General features: G+C 47.1%; 2 protein-coding genes across 2 annotated transcripts in view; one reads left to right on the forward strand and one right to left on the reverse strand.

Moving 5' to 3' along the window:
• Nucleotides 1–6506: 6506 nt before the first annotated feature.
• GEMIN7 (gem nuclear organelle associated protein 7) lies at nucleotides 6507–11403 on the reverse strand. Its single transcript, XM_063914109.1, has 2 exons — nucleotides 11186–11403; nucleotides 6507–6928 (listed from the first exon to the last, which is right to left on the reverse strand). The coding sequence occupies exons 1-2, from the start codon at nucleotides 11201–11203 to the stop codon at nucleotides 6575–6577; spliced, it is 372 nt and encodes a 123-aa protein (XP_063770179.1). The 5' UTR covers nucleotides 11204–11403; the 3' UTR covers nucleotides 6507–6574.
• A 21-nt stretch (nucleotides 11404–11424) lies between these two features.
• The window catches only part of CAAP1 (caspase activity and apoptosis inhibitor 1), an 89632-nt gene continuing 78352 nt past the window's right edge, over nucleotides 11425–22704 (forward strand). The window contains exon 1 of the mRNA XM_063914108.1: nucleotides 11425–11877. Coding sequence (XP_063770178.1) covers nucleotides 11758–11877 — 120 coding nt within the window. The 5' untranslated portion in view covers nucleotides 11425–11757. The remainder of the gene's footprint in view (nucleotides 11878–22704) is intronic.

The following is a 22704-nucleotide window of genomic DNA, read 5'->3' on the forward strand; positions in this document are numbered from 1 at the left end:
ACTGGGCACAACTAAAGAAAGCTTTAGGACTACCTGGTGTGCACTGGCTCCTCCCTCTATGACCCTCCTCCAGACCTCAGTTAGGATACTGTGCCCGGAAGAGCTGACACAATAAGGAAAGGATTTTGAATCCCGGGTAAGACTCATACCAGCCACACCAAATAACTCGTGATACTATACCCAGTTAACAGTATGAAATATAACTGAGCCTCTCAACAGATGGCTCAACAATAACCCTTTAGTTAAACAATAACTATATACAAGTATTGCAGACAATCCGCACTTGGGACGGGCGCCCAGCATCCACTACGGACTACGAGAAATAGATTTACCGGTGAGTAAAATCTTATTTTCTCTGACGTCCTAGTGGATGCTGGGAACTCCGTAAGGACCATGGGGATTATACCAAAGCTCCCAAACGGGCGGGAGAGTGCGGATGACTCTGCAGCACCGAATGAGCGAACTCTAGATCCTCCTCAGCCAGGGTATCAAACTTGTAGAATTTAGCAAATGTGTTTGACCCCGACCAAGTAGCTGCACGGCAAAGTTGTAAAGCCGAGACCCCTCGGGCAGCCACCCAAGAAGAGCCCACCTTCCTCGTGGAATGGGCTTTTACAGATTTAGGATGCGGCAGTCCAGCCGCAGAATGTGCAAGTTGAATCGTGCTACAGATCCAGCGAACAATAGTCTGCTTTGAAGCAGGCGCACCCAACTTGTTGGGCGCATGCAGTATAAATAGCGAGTCAGTCTTTCTGACTCCAGCTGTCCTGGAAACATAGATTTTTAGGGCCCGGACTACGTCCAGCAACTTGGAGTCCTCCAAGTCACGAGTAGCCGCAGGCACCACAATAGGCTGGTTCAAATGAAACGCTGAAACCACCTTTGGGAGAAATTGGGGACGAGTCCTCAATTTCGCCCTATCCATATGGAAAATCAGATAAGGGCTTTTACAAGACAAAACCGCCAATTCTGACACACGCCTGGCCGAAGCCGAGGCCAACAGCATGACCACTTTCCACGTGAGATATTTTAGTTCCACGGTTTTAAGTGGTTCAAACCAATGCGACTTTAGGAAATCCAACACCACGTTGAGATCCCAAGGTGCCACTGGGGGCACAAAAGGGGGCTGAATATGCAGCACTCCCTTAACAAACGTCTGAACTGCAGGTAGTGAAGCCAGTTCTTTTTGGAAGAAAATCGATAGAGCCGAAATCTGAACCTTAATGGAACCCAATTTTAGGCCCATAGTCACCCCTGACTGTAGGAAGTGCAGAAATCGACCTAGCTGAAATTCCTCCGTTGGGGCCTTCCTGGCCTCACACCACGCAACATATTTCCGCCATATGCGGTGATAATGGTTTGCGGTCACTTCTTTCCTAGCTTTAATTAGCGTAGGGATAACTTCCTCCGGAATGCCCTTTTCCTTCAGGATCCGGCGATCAACCGCCATGCCGTCAAACGCAGCCGCGGTAAGTCTTGAAACAGACAGGGCCCCTGCTGCAGTAGGTCCTGTCTGAGCGACAGAGGCCATGGGTCCTCTGAGATCATTTCTTGAAGTTCTGGGTACCAAGCTCTTCTTGGCCAATCCGAAACAATGAGTATAGTTCTTACTCCTCTCCTTCTTATTATTCTCAGTACCTTGGGTATGAGAGGCAGAGGAGGGAACACATACACCGACTGGTACACCCACTGTGTTACCAGAGCGTCCACAGCTATCGCCTGAGGGTCCCTTGACCTGGCGCAATATCTTTTTAGCTTTTTGTTGAGGCGGGACGCCATCATGTCCACCTATGGCCTTTCCCACCGGTGTACAACCATTTGGAAGACTTCTGGATGAAGTCCCCACTCTCCCGGGTGGAGGTCGTGCCTGCTGAGAAAGTCTGCTTCCCAGTTGTCCACTCCGGGAATGAACACTGCTGACAGTGCTAACACATGATTTTCCGCCCATCGGAGAATCCTTGTGGCTTCTGCCATCGCAATCCTGCTTCTTGTGCCGCCCTGACGGTTTACATGGGCGACCGCCGTGATGTTGTCTGACTGGATCAGCACCGGCTGGTGTTGAAGCAGGGGTCTTGCCTGACTTAGGGCATTGTAAATGGCCCTTAGTTCCAGAATATTTATGTGTAGGGAAGTCTCCTGACTTGTCCATAGTCACTCTGCAGCCACCACAACAGCGACACCCTGGTCCTTGGATACAGGGTTATCAGCCGATGCATCTGAAGATGCGATCCGGACCACTTGTCCAACAGATCCCACTGAAAGATCCTTGCATGGAACCTTCCGAATGGAATTGCTTCGTAAGAAGCCACCATCTGTCCCAGGACTCGCGTGCAGTGGTGCACCGACACCTGTTTTGGTTTTAGGAGGTCTCTGACTAGAGATGACAACTCCTTGGCCTTCTCCTCCGGGAGAAATACTTTTTTCTGTTCTGTGTCCAGAACCATCCCCAGGAACAGTAGACGCGTTGTAGGAACCAGCTGCGACTTTGGAATATTCAGGATCCAGCCGTGCTGTTGTAGCACTTCCCGAGCTAGTGCTACACCGATCAACAACTGTTCCCTGGACCTCGCCTTTATAAGGAGATCGTCCAAGTACGGGATAATTAAAACTCCCTTTCTCCGAAGGAGTATCATCATTTCGGCCATTACCTTGGTAAATACCCGCGGTGCCGTGGACAGACCAAACGGCAACGTCTGGAATTGGTAATGACAGTCCTGTACCACAAATCTGAGGTACTCCTGGTGAGGAGGGTAAATGGGGACATGCAGGTAAGCATCCTTGATGTCCAGTGATACCATGTAATCCCCCTCGTCCAGGCTTGCAATCACCGCCCTGAGCGATTCTATCTTGAACTTGAACCTTCTTATATAAGTGTTCAAGGATTTTAAATTTAAAATGGGTCTCACCGAACCGTCCGGTTTCGGTACCACAAACATTGTGGAATAGTAACCCCGTCCTTGTTGAAGGAGGGGTACCTTGATTATCACCTGCTGCGAATACAGCTTGTGAATTGCCTCCAGCACTGCCTCCCTGTCCGAGGGAGCCGTCGGCAAGGCAGATTTGAGGAAACGGCGAGGGGGAGACGTCTCGAATTCCAGCTTGTACCCCTGAGATACTACCTGTAGAATCCAGGGATCCACCCGTGAGCGAGCCCACTGGTGGCTGAAGTTCTTGAGACGGGCCCCCACCGTACCTGGCTCCGCCTGTGGAGCCCCAGCGTCATGCGGTGGACTTAGAGGAAGCGGGGGAGGACTTTTGCTCCTGGGAACTGGCTGTATGCTGCAGCTTTTTCCCCCTACCTCTGCCTCTGGGCAGAAAGGACGCGCCTTTAACCCGCTTACCTTTCTGGGGCCGAAAGGACTGTACCTGATAATACGGTGCTTTCTTTGGCTGTGAGGGAACATGGGGTAAAAATGCTGATTTTCCAGCTGTAGCTGTGGAAACGAGGTCCGAGAGACCATCCCCAAACAACTCCTCACCCTTGTAAGGCAAAACTTCCATATGCCTTTTAGAATCAGCATCACCTGTCCACTGCCGAGTCCACAATCCTCTCCTGGCAGAAATGGACATTGCGTTTATTTTAGACGCCAGCCGGCAAATATCCCTCTGTGCATCTCTCATGTATAAGACTGCGTCTTTAATGTGCTCTACGGTTAGCAATATAGAGTCCCTGTCTAAGGTATCAATGTTTTCTGACAGGGAATCTGACCACGCAGCTGCAGCACTGCACATCCATGCAGAAGCAATAGCTGGTCTCAGTATAATGCCTGAGTGTGTATATACAGACTTCAGGATAGCCTCCTGCTTCCTATCTGCAGGTTCCTTTAAGGCGGCCGTGTCCGGAGACGGTAGTGCCACCTTCTTTGACAGACGTGTGAGCGCTTTATCAACCCTAGGGGATGTCTCCCAACGTGACCTGTCCTCTGGCGGGAAAGGGTACGCCATTAGTAACTTTTTAGAAATTACCAGTTTCTTATCGGGGGAAGCCCACGCTTCTTCACACACTTCATTTAATTCATCAGAAGGGGGAAAAACCACTGGTAGTTTTTTCTCCCCAAACATAATACCCTTTTTTGTGGTACCTGGGGTAATATCAGAAATATGCAACACATTTTTCATTGCCGTAATCATGTAACGGGTGGCTCTATTGGAATGTACACTAGTCTCATCATCGTCGACACTGGAGTCGGTATCCGTGTCGACATCTGTGTCTGCCATCTGAGGTAGTGGGCGTTTTAGAGCCCCTGATGGCTTTTGAGACGTCTGGGCAGGCACGGGCTGAGAAGCCGGCTGTCCCACATCTGTTATGTCGTCAAACCTTTTATGTAAGGAGTTGACACTGTCGCGTAATTCCTTCCACATAACCATCCACTCAGGTGTCGACCCCGCAGGGGGTGACATCACATTTATCGGCACCTGCTCCTCCTCCACATAAGCCTCCTCATCAAACATGTCGACACAGCCGTACCGACACACCGCACACACACAGGGAATGCTCTGACTGAGGACAGGACCCCACAAAGTCCTTTGGGGAGACAGAGAGAGAGTATGCCAGCACACACCAGAGCGCTATATATATATATATATATATATATATATATATATAGGGATTCACACTACCCACAGTGATTTTTCCCCTATAGCTGCTGATATTACACAGGTTGCGCCTAAATTTAGTGCCCCCCCTCTCTTTTTTACCCTATGTAGTCTGGAAACTGCAGGGGAGAGCCTGGTGAGCGTCCTTCCAGCGGAGCTGTGAGGGAAAATGGCACCAGTGTGCTGAGGGAGTTAGCCCCACCCCTTTTCCGGTGGACTTCTCCCGCTTTTTTATGGAATATATGGCAGGGGATTTTACACATATATAGTCTTAATGACTATATTATGTGTTGTTTTGCCAGTAAGGTACCCTTATTGCAGCCCCAGGGCGCGCCCCCCCCCAGCGCCCTGCACCCAGCAGTGACCGGAGTGTGTGGTGTGCATGGGGAGCAATGGCGCACAGCTGCAGTGATGTGCGCTACCTTAATGAAGACCGAAGTCTTCTGCCGCCGATTTTCAGGAACATCTTCTTGCTTCTGGCTTTGCAAGGGGGACAGCGGCGCGGCTCCGGACGACCGAGGCTGGGCCTGTGTTCGATCCCTCTGGAGCTAATGGTGTCCAGTAGCCTAAGAAGCCCAAGCTAGCTGCAAGCAGGTAGGTCCGCTTCTCTCCCCTAAGTCCCTCGTAGCAGTGAGTCTGTTGCCAGCAGATCTCACTGAAAATAAAAAACCTAAAATAAACTTTCTTTTTCTAAGAGCTCAGGAGAGCTCCTAGTGTGCATCCAGCTCAGCCGGGCACAAAATTCTAACTGAGGTCTGGAGGAGGGTCATAGAGGGAGGAGCCAGTGCACACCAGGTAGTCCTAAAGCTTTCTTTAGTTGTGCCCAGTCTCCTGCGGAGCCGCTATTCCCCATGGTCCTTACGGAGTTCCCAGCATCCACTAGGACATCAGAGAAAATATGATTTACATCAGGCATGTCCAAACTGCGGCCCTCCAGCTGTTGTGAAACTACATATCCCAGCATGCCCTGACACAGTTTTGCTGTCAGAGAATACTAAAGCTGTGTCAGGGCATGCTGGGATGTGTAGTTTCTCAACAGCTGGAGGGCCGCAGTTTGGACATGCCTGATTTACATGAAGACAGCCACAGAGTCGCCCTACCCGGCTCATGCCAAATTTGAGCCATCAACATAGGCCTAAGACTTAGCATTTTATAGTAAAAGGGGTAAATCTGAAATTTAAACCGGGTTAACAAGGGTTATAATAGACATGACTTACACATGACAAATGTATGCACATTCTTATGAAACACCCTAATCTTATAGATGGGGAAAAATGCTGGCACTGCTATACTTGAATTGTGGAAATGGTGTGTGTATATATGCGCATAATAGATGAAGAGGAGAAAAAACTAGGGAAAATCTCATGTGCAGTGTTTTCCCGCTGTGTTGCGCTTTTCATAGTATTTAAATGTTTTTGACATTTATTCACTACTGTAGACACTGATGTGTGGTTCATACTTAATCTATTGAAAAGCAAAGGCATGTATTGTAGTATTTGCTCTAAGCACAATAACAAATCGCAATGTACATACACCTGTATGCAAATGTAGCACAGTCCCCACAGAAACCAATATAAATAAACTCTGTCAAGTTCCTGCTCCCTAAATAGTTTCAAAGGACCAATAGATCCCTAATATGAAGTCAAACTATGTGCCCTCCTGATCTCAGGAATTGCATCAGCTGAGTGAATGGAATAAAAGGCACAAAGGGAAGAGTGATAGGTATCCCACACCTTTTACACACCCTATGAAAATAGCAGTGTAAAGTTATTTTTGCTTTGGAAGAGTTAAGAGAAATAGGACATTGTGAAAAAACTTTTTAGAAAGTATGTAAAGGTCCATTCGCTTACATACCACACTTAACTAAAACACACACCTGCACCTTCTGTGGTGACACACAACAAATACTCTGCAAACAAGACATTGTTTTAATGAAATCCATAATGTATTCGTCAGCATATGGATAATAAACAGTACTTTAGAGATGAAAGCAATAGGAAATAATATCTGGCCCACGGATCAGCGCCTCCTTCTGCACGCCTAGAGGTGTTTGTAGATTAGACACCTGGAAATTATGTCCCTCCATATCACAGGCATTGAACCGCTCAGCGCAAACTGTGACTCGCTGGTAGAGCGTAAAGGAGACTGGAAGACCTGCGGAAGCGAGAAGGCTGCGGAGGAAGAGCAGGCGGAGCATTGAACGGGTTTCCTGATGGGAATCTGGGCTGCAGTGGGCCAGAGCCCGTGGTGAGGATGGATCAAAACCCCTTCCAGAAGGAGAGGGTGGCCTAGGGAGGCGGATTATTGGTACCTGTGGAAGCAGGGGAGGGTCCTGGAAGAAAAACAAAAATTGTCAAGACATCTCTAGGCATATAACTATAACTGCACATAAAAAGTGAAATGGCTATTTGTGTTTGACAAACCAGTTGCAGGTGTGAGATAAAGATGCTCTGCTTGTGATACATTACAGTGTACAGCAACTTTTACCAAACTCTACTCAAAGCCTCCTTACAGTCCACATTTCAAAGAAATTCATGGTTGAGGACAGATGGCTAAATCACAATTCAGAAATACTAATTGTGACCTTCGCTACAACGTTTGAGGACAGAGTTTGGGAAACTGATCTAGAGCAGACCTGGCCAACAACTACATAGAGATGTAGCCACGCTCCACTTTTCCGCAACGCATCCTATTAGTGTGCCTACAACTATGCCACATGCGCATGCCATAGGAACACATGGGGCTGTGAATAGTTGGTGGCTATTAGTGGGTTAACCATCGATACTCGCCATCCGTCGTGATACTTGATGATACATAACCATTCAAAGGGAAACCATTGATGGTTTCATCCACCGATGGTCATCCCTGCTCTATGCTTACTAAGCTTCCGGACAATCAGAGCATGGGGGCGGGGCTAGGCTCCATACCTGGCCTTAAATAGAAAAATTACAAAACGTTGGGGGACTCGCTCCTATTGATGGTAGAGAACCAATAGTTCACTGTTATTGGTGGCAAAACTATTTGACATTGGCCATTTACCATCGATGGCTTGTATTCATTGATGACTGATGGTCATCCATACATGAAAGCTATATAACAGCAAATGGAAAAGTGATAAATAAAACTGGAATAGTTAGGAAAAATGACAGCAAAGATGGACAATGAATCTGAATATACAAAAAGATAAGCTAGCGAGAGATTAGTCTGAAAGGAGGCAGGATTATAAAGAGGTGGAATGTAGGTGAAGGCTAACATGGCATAGGGCCCGATTCAGACCTGATCGCTGTTGTGTGACATCGCGCAGGGGACAATTATCAACTGACTGTGCATGCACCGCAATGCACGGGTGCAACGCCAAATAGCAATACAGATACAATAACGAACAACATTTTTCCCAGTAAATTATGTATCAACTAGATTGCGGGGGTAACTTTACTGCTGCTTGAATTCAACATATAAATTTGTGCAGTAACCATTTGATCAATGGAGGGCGCAGTGCAATCAAGTCCTTTTTAGGACTAAAATATTGTTCCTGCTGCATATAAAGCATATAGCCTGTTAAAATATAATATATTTGAAGTGAATTAATGTTATAATATCACATATTTCTGATACATTTTGCTCCCTATATACACCCTAGAAAAAGTATATATATTACAGGGGGCATCATATTTTAACGATAATTCCAATAAAGGTTATGTTTTAAAAATTAAATAATTAATACATACAACAATTTTTTCTATTTAATGAGTGCGCCAGACAAGTCAGTTTGTTAACTGACTACCAGTAGGACACTACTGAAACCTTTTGGTGCACCGCCAACAATTTCTGAAACTTGACAATACAGTGAGTAGAATCTAATAGAGTTGGCTATGACAAATATATTTTTGTAGAATTTTTTCAGAATAATATATATTTTTTCTAGTGCGGAAACACATTCTCTTTGTTTTCTGCGATGCCAAATAGCGACAGAATGGTGCGAAAATTTTGATCGCTAGGCGTATGCAAGGTGATTGACAGGAAGCGGATGTTTGGGGTGGTAACTGGGCATTTTCTGGGAGTGTCAGGAAAAATACAGGTGTTCCCATGCGTTATCAGGGAGGGTGTGTCACGTCAGCTCCGGCCCCGAACAGCCTGATTCTATCGCACTATAGGAGTAACTCCTGGGCTGTGCACAGACTGGAAAAATAATTCGATGGGAAGTGAGTTGGGAACAGATTTGCAGCTGTCTGGAGAAGTTTTCGCATGGCGTAAGCATGCATTCGCACACTTGCATGGGGCGGGTTTTCACTCTCTATGGCCGGCGACTGTCTGATCGCAGCCCTCTGCAAATCAGGTCTGAATTAGGCCTCTAGTACGAAGGAACACAAAAAAACAAAGTAGGTCTCCAATATGGGAAGAAAAAAAAAAAGCTAAAACACAAACATCTATACATAAATTCACCACTCAAATCCATAATAAAGTATGTGTGAAATTTAGAAATGATATAAAATAAATCTAAGTGTATTTGGCCCCCCAAGAATAAAATAAATATCCATATAATGCATATTAAGACGAGTTTGTTGATCATGGTACGAACAAGCAACAATTGATAGCTCATTCCGTCTGGTCAATAAGATAAGTAGTAGTTAGTATAAGACCTCATTTAACATCAAGACATAACCCCTTTAGCACTCACTAAATGGGTTGTCCTCCTTTTAGTATTGAATAAACAGCAGTAAGTTATCTTAAGGTGGGTACATACTAGGTGATGTGCTCCATGAGCGGCATCGCCTAGTGTTTCTGGCCGGGCAATATCGCACAGTGACATCATGCCGCAGCCGGACCATGAATGCATCTCTGGACGTTGAATCCAAATTGTGCTGCCTGGACAGGCAATAGCGAGCGCGTGGGGCCACTCATTGTTCATCGTTTACTGAGTACACACTGGCCAATATAGTAAACAATATACTCAGGAAAGATCAAAATGAGTGACGTTGTTTACTTTGTCGACTAGTGTATATGGGCCTATACAGCTATTTGTCTCTGTACCGTTTACATTAGATTACACCATATATAGATAGTGATACGACTGGTCCCCTTGGGGACCCAGCAACATAATTTCTGGCTTCAACAAAACCTTGCAGCATTGCTAAGTCCCGGCTGAGTGAAAGTGGAATGCGCAGGCTTGCCAGCATGAATGTGCATGACACAACAGAGTGGAGGATGTCACTGAAGTAGGGATGGCCATCGGTGTGTTTGCCATCGATGGCGAAACTGTGAGTGTCCATCAATGGTCACCAACTATGCTATGGAAGACCATCAATGGATTCACTCATCGATGGTCATCTCTGTTATTTCAGTGAATGACCCGTGGGCCAAACACAGCCAGGGTGCAGGGCTTTGCCGGTGTCAGGGGCGGAGCTATGCTCCGAGTGCTGATTATTATGCTGTGCCAGCGATGGAGGGAAACCATCTGGTTCTCTCCCATCGATGGCAAATGCATTCAACATCGGCCACAAACCATCAATGAATAGGAATCATCGGTGGTCGATGGCCATCCTTACACTGAAGAGGGGGTGTTGCCGAATCTGAACAAGTGGTAAGTAACATTAAATACCAATGGCATATTTGTTAGTATAACTGATACTAAATAAAATATGCCACATTGTAAATGGCGCTCACAGTATGGATCTTTCTCTTCCTAGCATGAAGGTTTAGAGGTAATGTGACAGTGCAGCAACGTCGCTACATTTGGCAGCATAGTAACTGCGGGATGTCATGCCCAGGTGCCTCTCATCTTTTTAGCACATAAGAAAGGAACATTCCCCTAGAGGACAGGGGTTGGCCAGCTGCAGGTTAAACCACTTTAAAGCAAGAAATACGTGAAAAACCCACATTATACACAGCCTACAGCAGCGGTTCTCATCTCCAGTCCTCATGGGCCAATAGGGCATGTTTTGAGAATTTCTTCACTCATGCGCAACAGCACAGGTGAGTTAATGTATGTTGTTGGATCAGTAGTTACCACACCTGCTTCCATAGACAGAAATCCTCAACACCCGGCCTGGTAGGTGTAATGAAGACTTGAGTTGAGAGCCACTGGCCTCTGAGGACACATGTAGCATACCCTCCAACATTTTACACATAAAAATTGGTACAAATTAGAAAAGGGGCGTGGTCATGAGTAAAGTAGGCGTGCCCACATCCCTTTTCCTACAGTAGATGCTAGATTCAAGTGGCCTAAGGGACCTTTTACGTCAGGGGGAGGAGCTAGGCCAGCAGGATAATTTGTCTACTATCCAACTATTACCTTTAGTAACCCGGTGGCGAGCGAACCGTGGCTCCTTCCCCTGGTGACGTCAGAGGCCCCTTACCCCACTCTGATTTAGAACCAACCCTTTTCCTATACTTTCAATGGAAGTTTGGAGAGTGAAAAATCGGTACAGACCATAAAAAAAAAAAGGTCTTGTACCTGCCAAAAAGGTACAGTTGGAGAGTATGATGTAGCCTATGTGGTGAGCAATCTGCATAGGAAGTGCAGCCCCAGCCTGGCGCTATACAGGGAGCAGAGACACCCAGTGACGGTGGGAATAGGTGACAGACTCACGATTTCCGCGGCACTCATGCTCTCAGTGTGGATGCAGCTACAGAGACTCCGCCGCCACTACGCAATCGCTCCTGTTCGTACTTCGAAGCCCGATGTCACATGACTAGAACATCCAATAGTAGCTTCAGAAATACCGGTGTCACTTCGCTTGTTGTTCCCCGAACGTCAGTCCTCTAACCGCTGCGCATTACACAGTAACACATATGCAGACAGTTGTGGTTTACCCAGTGTATGATTGGCGGTGCTGCTTTACGGCAAGGACGTGGCTGCTGGGCTGGATGTGGCAGTCACGCTTCCCTTACCAGACATGGCTCCGCTGGCTTCAGTATGACGCGACGAGTGCGTCCGGTAACCTTGGAGACGGGTAGCAGTGGGGCTGCTGCGATAGGTTCCCTGGCCGCCTGGCGTTGTTGATTATGAGCGCCGTGCTGTGGCTGCTGGGAGCGCACTAGTCTTTCGCTTGGCCCGACTCCCTGAGGGCACCGCCGCCGCTGCTGCAGTACCTCAGTCCCCTGCCAGCCCGCTACACGCCGCTGTTCGGCCACAGGTGTCACCAGCAGCCTGTCGCCGCCATGACCGGGGGGAAGAAAAGTTCTAAAGAGAAGAAGAGACGGAGGAGGTCAGACTCGTGTGACACCGGACCCCAGACGGAGAGGAAGAGGAGGAGCACCGAGCTCAGCAGCAGCACCCAGGTAGCAGCTGCCTCTCTGCCCTATATCCTACTGCTGTGTAGTCTGCAGGGCTGATGACTGAATTGTTTTACAGTATCTTTATGTACCAGGCATTAGTCCCCCCCCCCCCCCAATAAAGCGGGTCCGATGGGGTTTTTTATTTACATATTTAATATGGATGGAATGATCTCTATGTAACATGAGCATTAAATATCCTGCTCTTACTCACCTGGAAGGTGTGCGTTAGAGCTTACTGTAACTAACAATTATTATTTCCATAAACTGACTTATTAAGTGTGGTGAAGTTAAAAGCATCAATGTATGTAACTATCTTAGTGAAGAAAAAATATTTCTAGGAGTGTCTACTCCAACCCCCCTCCCGTGTCCATATGCCTCCATTTTAAAGTCACAACTCCCCCAGAATGGTTTCCACCAACCAGTGGTGGAGGATTTATCACAAGACAACCACAGCGGCTGCTTATCCAGCGGACCACTAACGTCGCCTAAACTTTCCGAGAGCTGAGCTGGCAGGCTGTCACTGATTAGACAGCTGTTTGGTGCTGGCTCCAGTCCTGCAGTACTGTGCGTGTGGACAAACAATTTGGAAGCTGCTCAATCATACCTGGAAGTAATTGTATATCGGGTGCTGGAGTGGGGAGAGGTCACAGACAAACAAAGAGGAAGGGGGGTGCAAATCCCCACCCCCAAATCCCCTTCCGCACACTGAAAATTACCTGTAACCATCCCTGAATCTATCTGGTAATAAAATTCAGAGAATTCGTCACAAATGTTTGCAAACACATGTTTAGCTGCTGGCCACTTCACGGCTTCTCTGATACAGCAGTCCTAACTCTACTTGATAGCAGTGCCCACATAGGGCCATGTAATTTGTTACAGTACGCCTCATGATAAAGGCTATTACTAAAACACTTCCAGACAGAGAGCTAACTTACCCGGGAGCCACCCCCAGGATCTCTCATTGGCACTACAAGGAACAGCATGCCTTCCAAATGCTGCTCCCATTCAATGCCTCATGCACACAAGCAGACAAACAATTTGGAAGCTGCTCAATCATACCTGGAGATAATTATATATCAGGTGCTGGAAGGGGGAGGGGTCACAGACAAACAACAAACAAAGAGGAAGGGGGGTGCAAATCCCCACCCCCAAATTCCCTTCCGCACACTGAAAATTACCTGTAACCATCCCTGAATCTATCTGGTAATAAAATTCAGAGAATTCGTCACAAATGTTTGCAAACACATGTTTAGCTGCTGACCACTTCACTGCTTCTCTGATACAGCAGTCCTAACTACTTGATAGCAGTGCCCACATAGGGCCATGTAATTTGTCACAGTACGCCTCATGATAAAGGCTATTACTAAAACACTTCCAGACAGAGAGCTAACTTACCCGGGAGCCACCCCCAGGATCTCCCATTGGCACTACAAGGAACAGCATGCCTTCCAAATGCTGCTCCCATTCAATGCCTCATGCACACAAGCAGACAAACAATTTGGAAGCTGCTCAATCATACCTGGAGGTAATTATATATCAGGTGCTGGAAGGGGGAGGGGTCACAGACAAGCAAACAAAGAGGAAGGGCGGTGCAAATCCCCACCCCCAAATTCCCTTCCGCACACTGAAAATTACCTGTAACCATCCCTGAATCTATCTGGTAATAAAATTCAGAGAATTCGTCACATATGTTTGCAAACACATGTTTAGCTGCTGGCCACTTCACGGCTTCTCTGATACAGCAGTCCTAACCTACATAATAGCAGTGCCCACATCAAGTAGAGTTAGGACTGCTGTATCAGAGAAGCCGTGAAGTGGCCAGCAGCTAAACATGTGTTTGCAAACATATGTGACGAATTCTCTGAATTTTATTACCAGATAGATTCAGGGATGGTTACAGGTAATTTTCAGTGTGCGGAAGGGAATTTGGGGGTGGGGATTTGCACCCTCCTTCCTCTTTGTTTGTTGTTTTTACTGTGCGTGTGACCAGTCATGACACACGTGTATGACGTCAGATGCTTAGAGAGAGGAGCCGGGACGTGCACAGAAAAAAAAACATGAGGTCTTCCAGTGTACTTTAGTACAGAATTTTTTTCATTTTATATACTATCCACCTATTTTAAATTCCAATCAGGCGGGAGTGGGGGGGTGGGGGTGGACAGTGTTATCTTAAGTGCAGTGTCTAACATCCGCCTGCTACAGTCATGGCTGGGTGGGAGGCACACACTGACTGGTGATATACCATAAATAGGATATGCCTGCTACAATCAGTGGGGCACTGATATAGAATCAATACAGTCACACTGACTGAGGGGTGTAATAATGGGCATTTTAGGGGACCTGCTAGGCTGCTACAATCAGTAAGGGGGGGGGGCACACAGATTGTAAGATTGCGAACAGGGCCTTCCTACCTCTGACTGTTTGTTATTACCCAGTTTTGTCTTATCATTGTGTCTAGTTGTAAAGCGCAACGGAATTTGCTGCACTATATAAGAAACTGTTAATAAATAAAACAATAATAAATATATAATGCAATGAACACTAATGCATTGGGTGTAATAATAAGTATTCTAAGGTATGGGTGCTTGCATTATACTGTATATCAGTGTGGCCCCCCCACTGATTGCTGCAGGTCCCCCAACCCTTATAATAACCATTATTGCACCCCTCAGTCAATGAAGGTATTGACTATATATCGGTGCCTTTAGTGTGACTCAATTATGCGAGGTCTGACAATTAAGTTAGCAAACTCAGCACTGTGCAGTAGCAGATTTACCACTATGCAACCAAAGCAGCGGCAAGGGCCCGGCAGGTCCCAGAGGGCTTGCCGACAGATTATGTAATCGGGAGGGCATTTCTGATTTCCGCCGAAAATGTCAGAGTGCTGGGCTGGCTGAATACTCCCGGCAGGCTGTCAGTGGCTAGATAGCTACCAGGTGCCACTTGTCTGCACCGGCCTGTGTGCAGTGTCTACAGTGTGATTTTACGTGCACTAGTACAACTACCATCCACCTGCTGTAATCGGGCGGGGGGCAGATTGGGGAGAATACACTGACTTGGGGGCAGCATAATGAGTGGGGGATTGCTACAATTGGTGGGGGGATTATTATTATTATTATTATTATTATCCTTTATTTATATGGCACCACAAGGGATCTGCAGCGCCCAATTACACAGTACATAGTCAAATGAGCAAACAAGAAAACAGCACTTACAGTTCAAGACAATATAGGACAGGTATAGAAAACCAGGGGTTAGGTGCCATCAAAGGGAGTATAAGTGTAAGTAAGAAAAGGAAAGGCGCATGAGGAAAGAAGGCCCTGCTCTTACGAGCTTACAATCTAAAAGATGAAGGGCTGACAGACCAGGGTGACACAGAAGGGGTAGACAGTGAGCATAGATAAGAGGGGATCACACTGAAGATTGTTTGATGAAGGGGGGCCCCAAATTGGTGTCTTGCTTAGGGCCCCATGAGGTCTAAATCCTCCTCTGCCACCAACTCGCTGTGTTTAGGTAATTCCTGACGACTTTGAAATTGTAGATACAGCTGATCACTAGGGTGGGTGCTTCCTGATGAAGCAGTTCCCTGAGAATTGTGTAATCGTGCCTCTTCTCTCCCGTTTCACTAAGGCAGTGATTTTCAACCTTTTTTTTACTCGCGGCACACCGAACAATATTTTAAAATTGCCAAGGCATACCATCAGTTCACCCACAGGAAAAAACAAAACAAAAAAAACATACATTGGCCCTCATAGTAAAAAAACAAATCCACACATACATTGGTCTACACAGAAAAAACAATCACATTGCTCCCCACTTAAATCATGTTGATCCCTACATAAATCCTATTGCTTCCCACATGAATTATTCACATTGTTCCCCCCATATTTTCTATTGCTCCCGACAGGAGAAATAACATAACAAATATTAGTCCCTACCGGTCAACTGTCCCTCAGTCGCGGGGGTTGTTCATGGTGGAGTACTGCGAATATTGAGCAGTGAACGGTCGGGCAGGTGTGAATGTGGGTGGGCAAGGAAAGCTGTGTATGCAGGCGGGAACTGGAAGTTGTGTATGCAGGCGGGTGGGCTGGCTGAGTGGTGTGACGCGGTGGCCGTGACCTATGATATCACACCGCCGCGTCATCAAGGCATAGGTCATGGCTGGAGCATGACTGATCCTCTAAGAAGAGCCTGGGCCAACAGTTCACTCTGAAGGTGCAGGAAGCTGCTCTGGCTCCGCGGCACACTTTGCAACTGGTCGCGGCACACTGGTTGAAAAAGCCTGCACTAAGGGGTTCGAGGGGCATCTCAAATATTTGAGTCTCCTGGATGATTCAACAGACTATGGTTTAAGCGAATAAGGTTATGGCAGTAAACTTATTTCTCTATCGTCCTAGTGGATGCTGGGGTTCCTGAAAGGACCATGGGGAATAGCGGCTCCGCAGGAGACAGGGCACAAAAAGTAAAGCTTTAGGATCAGGTGGTGTGCACTGGCTCCTCCCCCTATGACCCTCCTCCAAGCCTCAGTTAGATTTTTGTGCCCGGCCGAGAAGGGTGCAATCTAGGTGGCTCTCCTAAAGAGCTGCTTAGAAAAGTTTAGCTTAGGTTTTTTATTTTACAGTGAGTCCTGCTGGCAACAGGATCACTGCAACGAGGGACTTAGGGGAGAAGAAGTGAACTCACCTGCGTGCAGGATGGATTGGCTTCTTTGGCTACTGGACATTAGCTCCAGAGGGACGATCACAGGTACAGCCTGGATGGTCACCGGAGCCTCGCCGCCGGCCCCCTTGCAGATGCTGAAAAGAGAAGAAGGTCCAGAATCGGCGGCAGAAGACTCCTCAGTCTTCTTAAGGTAGCGCACAGCACTGCAGCTGTGCGCCATTGCTCTCAGCACACTTCACACGGCAGTCACTGAGGGTGCAGGGCGCTGGGAGGGGGGCGCCCTGGGAGGCAATGTAAACCTATTTTTTGGCAAAAAATACCTCACATATAGCCTCCGGGGGCTATATGGAGATATTTAACCCCTGCCAGAATCCGTTGAAGAGCGGGAGACGAGCCCGCCGAAAAAGGGGCGGGGCCTATCTCCTCAGCACACAGCGCCATTTTCCCTCACAGAAAGGCTGGAGCGAAGGCTCCCAGGCTCTCCCCTGCACTGCACTACAGAAACAGGGTTAAAACAGAGAGGGGGGGCACTAATTTGGCGTTAGAAATATATAAAAAGATGCTATAAGGGAAAACACTTATATAAGGTTGTCCCTATATAATTATAGCGTTTTTTGGTGTGTGCTGGCAAACTCTCCCTCTGTCTCTCCAAAGGGCTAGTGGGTCCTGTCCTCTATCAGAGCATTCCCTGTGTGTGTGCTGTGTGTCGGTACGTGTGTGTCGACATGTATGAGGACGATGTTGGTGAGGAGGCGGAGCAATTGCCTGTAATGGTGATGTCACTCTCTAGGGAGTCGACACCGGAATGGATGGCTTATTTAGGGAATTACGTGATAATGTCAACACGCTGCAAGGTCGGTTGACGACATGAGACGGCCGACAAACAATTAGTACCGGTCCAGACGTCTCAAAAACACCGTCAGGGGTTTTAAAACGCCCGTTTACCTTAGTCGGTCGACACAGACACGGACACTGAATCCAGTGTCGACGGTGAATAAACAAACGTATTCCTTATTAGGGCCACACGTTAAGGGCAATGAAGGAGGTGTTACATATTTCTGATACTACAAGTACCACAAAAGAGGGTATTATGTGGGATGTGAAAAAACTACCTGTAGTTTTTCCTGAATCAGATAAATTAAATGAAGTGTGTGATGATGCGTGGGTTCCCCCCGATAGAAAATTATTGGCGGTATACCCTTTCCCGCCAGAAGTTAGGGCGCGTTGGGAAACACCCCTTAGGGTGGATAAGGCGCTCACACGCTTATCAAAACAAGTGGCGGTACCGTCTATAGATAGGGCCGTCCTCAAGGAGCCAGCTGACAGGAGGCTGGAAAATATCATATAAAAGTATATACACACATACTGGTGTTATACTGCGACCAGCGATCGCCTCAGCCTGGATGTGCAGAGCTGGGGTGGCTTGGTCGGATTCCCTGACTAAAAATATTGATACCCTTGACAGGGACAGTATTTTATTGACTATAGAGCATTTAAAGGATGCATTTCTATATATGCGAGATGCACAGAGGGATATTTGCACTCTGGCATCAAGAGTAAGTGCGATGTCCATATCTGCCAGAAGATGTTTATGGACACGACAGTGGTCAGGTGATGCAGATTCCAAACGGCACAAAGGTGTATTGCCGTATAAAGGAAGAGGAGTTATTTGGGGTCAGTCCATCGGACCTGGTGGCCACGGCAACTGCTGGAAAATCCACCGTTTTTACCCTAAGTCACATCTCTGCAGAAAAAGACACCGTCTTTTCAGCCTCAGTCCTTTCGTCCCTATAAGAGTCATATTTGCCCAGGGATAGAGGAAAGGGAAGAAGACTGCAGCAGGCAGCCCATTCCCAGGAACAGAAGCCTTCCACCGCTTCTGCCAAGCTCTCAGCATGACGCTGGGACCGTACAGGACCCCTGGATCCTACAAGTAGTATCCCAGGGGTACAGATTGGAATGTCGAAACGTTTCCCCCTCGCAGGCTCCTGAAGTCTGCTTTACCAAGGTATCCCTCCGACAAGGAGGCAGTATGGGAAAAAATTCACAAGCTGTATTCCCAGCAGGTGATAATCAAATTACCGTACCCCTCCTACAACAAGGAAAGGGGTATTATTCCACACTATATTGTGGTACTGAAGCCAGAAGGCTAGGTGAGACCTATTCTAAATCTAAAAAAATTTGAACACTTACAAAGGTTCAAATCAAGATGGAGTCACTCAGAGCAGTGATAACGAACCAGGAAGAAGGGGACTATATAGTGTCCCGGGACATCAGGGATGCTTACCTCCATGTCCCAAATTTGCCCTTCTCACTAAGGGTACCTCAGGTTCGTGGTATAGAACTGTCACTGTCAGTTTCAGACGCTGCCGTTTGGATTGTCCACGGCACCCCGGGTCTTTACCAAGGTAATGGCCGAAATGATGATTCTTCTTCGAAGAAAAGGCGTCTTAATTACCCCTTACTTGGACGATCTCCTGATAAGGGCAAAGTCCAGGGAACAGTTGGAGGTCGGAGTAGCACTATCTCGGATACTGCTACAACAGCACGGATGGATTCTAAATATTCCAAAATCGCAGCTGATCCTGACGACACGTCTGCTGTGCCTAGGGATGATTCTGGACACAGTCCAGAAAAAGGTGTTTCTCCCGGAAGAGAAAGCCAGGGAGTTATCCGAGCTAGTCAAGAACCTCCTAAAACCAGGAAAAGTGTCAGTGCATCATTGCACAAGGGTCCTGGTAAAAATGGTGGCTTCCTACGAAGAAATTCCATTCGGCAGATTTCACGCAAGAACTTTTCAGTGGGATCTGCTTGACAAATGGTCCGGATCGCATCTTCAGATGCATCAGCGGATAACCCTATATCCAATGACAAGGGTGTCTCTCCTGTGGTGGTTACAGAGTGCTCATCTTCTAGAGGGCCGCAGATTCGGCATTCAGGATTGGATGCTGGTGACCACGGAGGCCAGCCCGAGAGGCTGGGGAGCAGTCACACAAGGAAAAAATTTCCAGGGAGTGTGATCAAGTCTGGAGACTTTTCTCCACATAAATATACTGGAGCTAAGGGTAAATTTATAATGCTCTAAGCTTAGCAAGACCTCTGCTTCAAGGTCAGCCGGTATTGATCCAGTGGGAAAAACATCACGGCAGTCGCCCACGTAAACAGACAGGGCGGCACAAGAAGCAGGAGGGCAATGGCAAAAACTGCAAGGACTTTTCGCTGGGCGGAAAATCATGTGATAGCACTGTCAGCAGTGTTTCATTCCGGGAGTGGAAACTGGGAAGCAGACTTCCTCAGCAGGCACGACCTCCACCCGGGAGAGTGGAAACTTCATCGGGAAGTTTTTCCACATGATTGTGAACCGTTGGGAAATACCAAAGGTGGACATGATGGCGTCCCGTCTGAACAAAAAACGGGACAGGTATTGCGCCAGGTCAAGAGACCCTCAGGCAATAGCTGTGGACGTTCTGGTAACACCGTGGGTGTACCAGTCGGTGTATGTGTTCCCTCCTCTGCTTCTCATACCTAAGGTACTGAGAATTATAAGACGTAGAGGAGTAAGAACTATACTCATGGCTCCGGATTGGCCAAGAAGGACTTGGTACCCGGAACTTCAAGAGATGCTCACAGAGGACTTATGGCCTCTGCCGCTAAGAAGGGACTTGCTTCAGCAAGTACCATGTCTGTTCCAAGACTTACCGCAGCTGCGTTTGACGGCATGGCGGTGGAACGCCGGATCCTAAGGGAAAAAGGCATTCCGGAAGAGGTCATTCCTACCCTGGTCAAAGCCAGGAAGGAGGTGACCGCACAACATTATCACCACATGTGGCGGAAATATGTTGCGTGGTGTGAGGCCAGGAAGGCCCCACGAAGAAATTTCAACTCGGTCGATTCCTGCATTTCCTGCAAACAGGAGTGTCTATGGGCCTCAAATTGGGGCCCATTAAGGTTCAAATTTCGGCCCTGTCGATTTTCTTCCAGAAAGAATTGGCTTCAGTTCCTGAAGTCCAGAAGTTTGTCAAGGGAGTATTGCATATACAACCCCCTTTTGTGCCTCCAGTGGCACTGTGGGATCTCAACGTAGTTCTGGGATTCCTCAAATCACATTGGTTTAAAACCAGTCAAATCTGTGGATTTGAAGCATCTCACATGAAAAGTGACCATGCTCTTGGCTCTGGCCTGGGCCAGGCGAGTGTCAAATTGGTGGGTTTTTTCTCAAAAAAGCCCATATCTATTTGTCCATTCGGACAGGGCAGAGCTGCGGACTCGTCCCCAGTTCTCTCCCTAAGGTGGTGTCAGTGTTTCACCTGAACCAGCTTATTGTGGTGCCTTGCGCCTACTAGGGACTTGGAGGACTCCAAGTTGCTGGATGTTGTCAGGGCCCTGAAAGTATAGGTTCCAGGACGGCTGGAGTCAGGAAAACGTGTTATCCTGTATGCACCCAACAAACTGGGTGCTCTTGCTTCTAAGCAGACTATTGCTAGTTGGATGTGTAATACAATTCAGCTTGCACATTCTGTGGCAGGCCTGCCACAGCCAAAATATGTAAATGCCCATTCCACAAGGAAGGTGGGCTCATCTTGGGCGGCTGCCCGAGGGGTCTCGGCTTTACAACTTTGCCGAGCGGCTATTTAGTCTGGGGCAAACACGTTTGTAAAATCCTACAAGTTTGATACCCTGGCTAAGGAGGACCTGGAGCTCTCTCATTCGGTGCTGCAGAGTCATCCGCACTCTCCCGCCCGTTTGGGAGCTTTGGTATAATCCCCATGGTCCTTTCAGGAACCCCAGCATCCACTAGGACGATAGAGAAAATAAGAATTTACTTACCGATAATTCTATTTCTCGGAGTCCGTAGTGGATGCTGGGCGCCCATCCCAAGTGCGGATTATCTGCATTACTTGTACATAGTTACAAAAATCGGGTTATTATTGTTGTGAGCCATCTTTTCAGAGGCTCCGCTGTTATCATACTGTTAACTGGGTTCAGATCACAGGTTGTACAGTGTGATTGGTGTGGCTGGTATGAGTCTTACCCGGGATTCAAAATCCTTCCTTATTGTGTACGCTCGTCCGGGCACAGTATCCTAACTGAGGCTTGGAGGAGGGTCATAGGGGGAGGAGCCAGTGCACACCACCTGATCCTAAAGCTTTACTTTTTGTGCCCTGTCTCCTGCGGAGCCGCTATTCCCCATGGTCCTTTCAGGAACCCCAGCATCCACTACGGACTCCGAGAAATAGAATTATCGGTAAGTAAATTCTTATTTTCTGAAGCATTCTTTCTGTCTCCTAACCTTGATGTTAATATAATGAATACTAATTAATATATACTCCAGTATTCTTATGATTAAGATGTGTGCTTTTAATTCATGCTATGTAGGCCTAAATTTAATGGGGAAGGAAAATGTCTGTTACAGAATGCAAATTTTAATGAGCCTTCTTGTGCCCATGTGATGAGAATGAAATACATTCCTAGGCTATTATCCTGAGCTTTGCCACATGTGCCTCAGGCCCATATCACAAATAGCGGTTTAGTGCCAGGGGCATTGTGTACTTTGTCAAGGATGGAAGGAGAGTGAGGTTCTAGGCGAGGCTGTGTCTTCCCTAGCTGACTGGGCTGGGAGGGGGAGTGAGTTTTATGGCAGGAAGAAGAAAAGGTATGTTCACAAGGGAGGAGTCAGTCCAGGCGTAACTGCTGCTGAATTGCATACATCTATATATGTCTTGATTTTATAATAAAAGCTTAAAACTTTGGATCTCTGACTGTGCCAGTTGCTTGAGAATGGCACAACTGTTTGATAAGGGGTTAATGTATTTTATAGCAGACATATCTACTTCAGCAGCAATCTTTGTCATCGTACCATGATGGAACTCGTATGCCCTGTGTTAAAAATGAATGTTTCAGTTTTACTTTAACTCAGTTTCAAGTGTGCAGCAAAGGAGTATTGACATAAAGAAGGAATAATAACTAACAAGGGGGCATAATTATAACCCACAAAGTTAAATGTAAATTCCAGCTTTTACAGCGAGTGCAAGAAATCCCAGACAATATACCTAAATCTCTCTGAGGCCTTTATTGGAAGGGGTACAGGGCAATTGTAAAGTACAAAGCAGATATTTTAAAGTACTGCTAATGAGACTTGTATACTTCTAATGATGCGCTACTTTAAAT

Source organism: Pseudophryne corroboree, chromosome 1 (assembly GCF_028390025.1).
Source record: "Pseudophryne corroboree isolate aPseCor3 chromosome 1, aPseCor3.hap2, whole genome shotgun sequence".
NCBI classification, from domain to species: Eukaryota; Metazoa; Chordata; class Amphibia; order Anura; family Myobatrachidae; genus Pseudophryne; species Pseudophryne corroboree.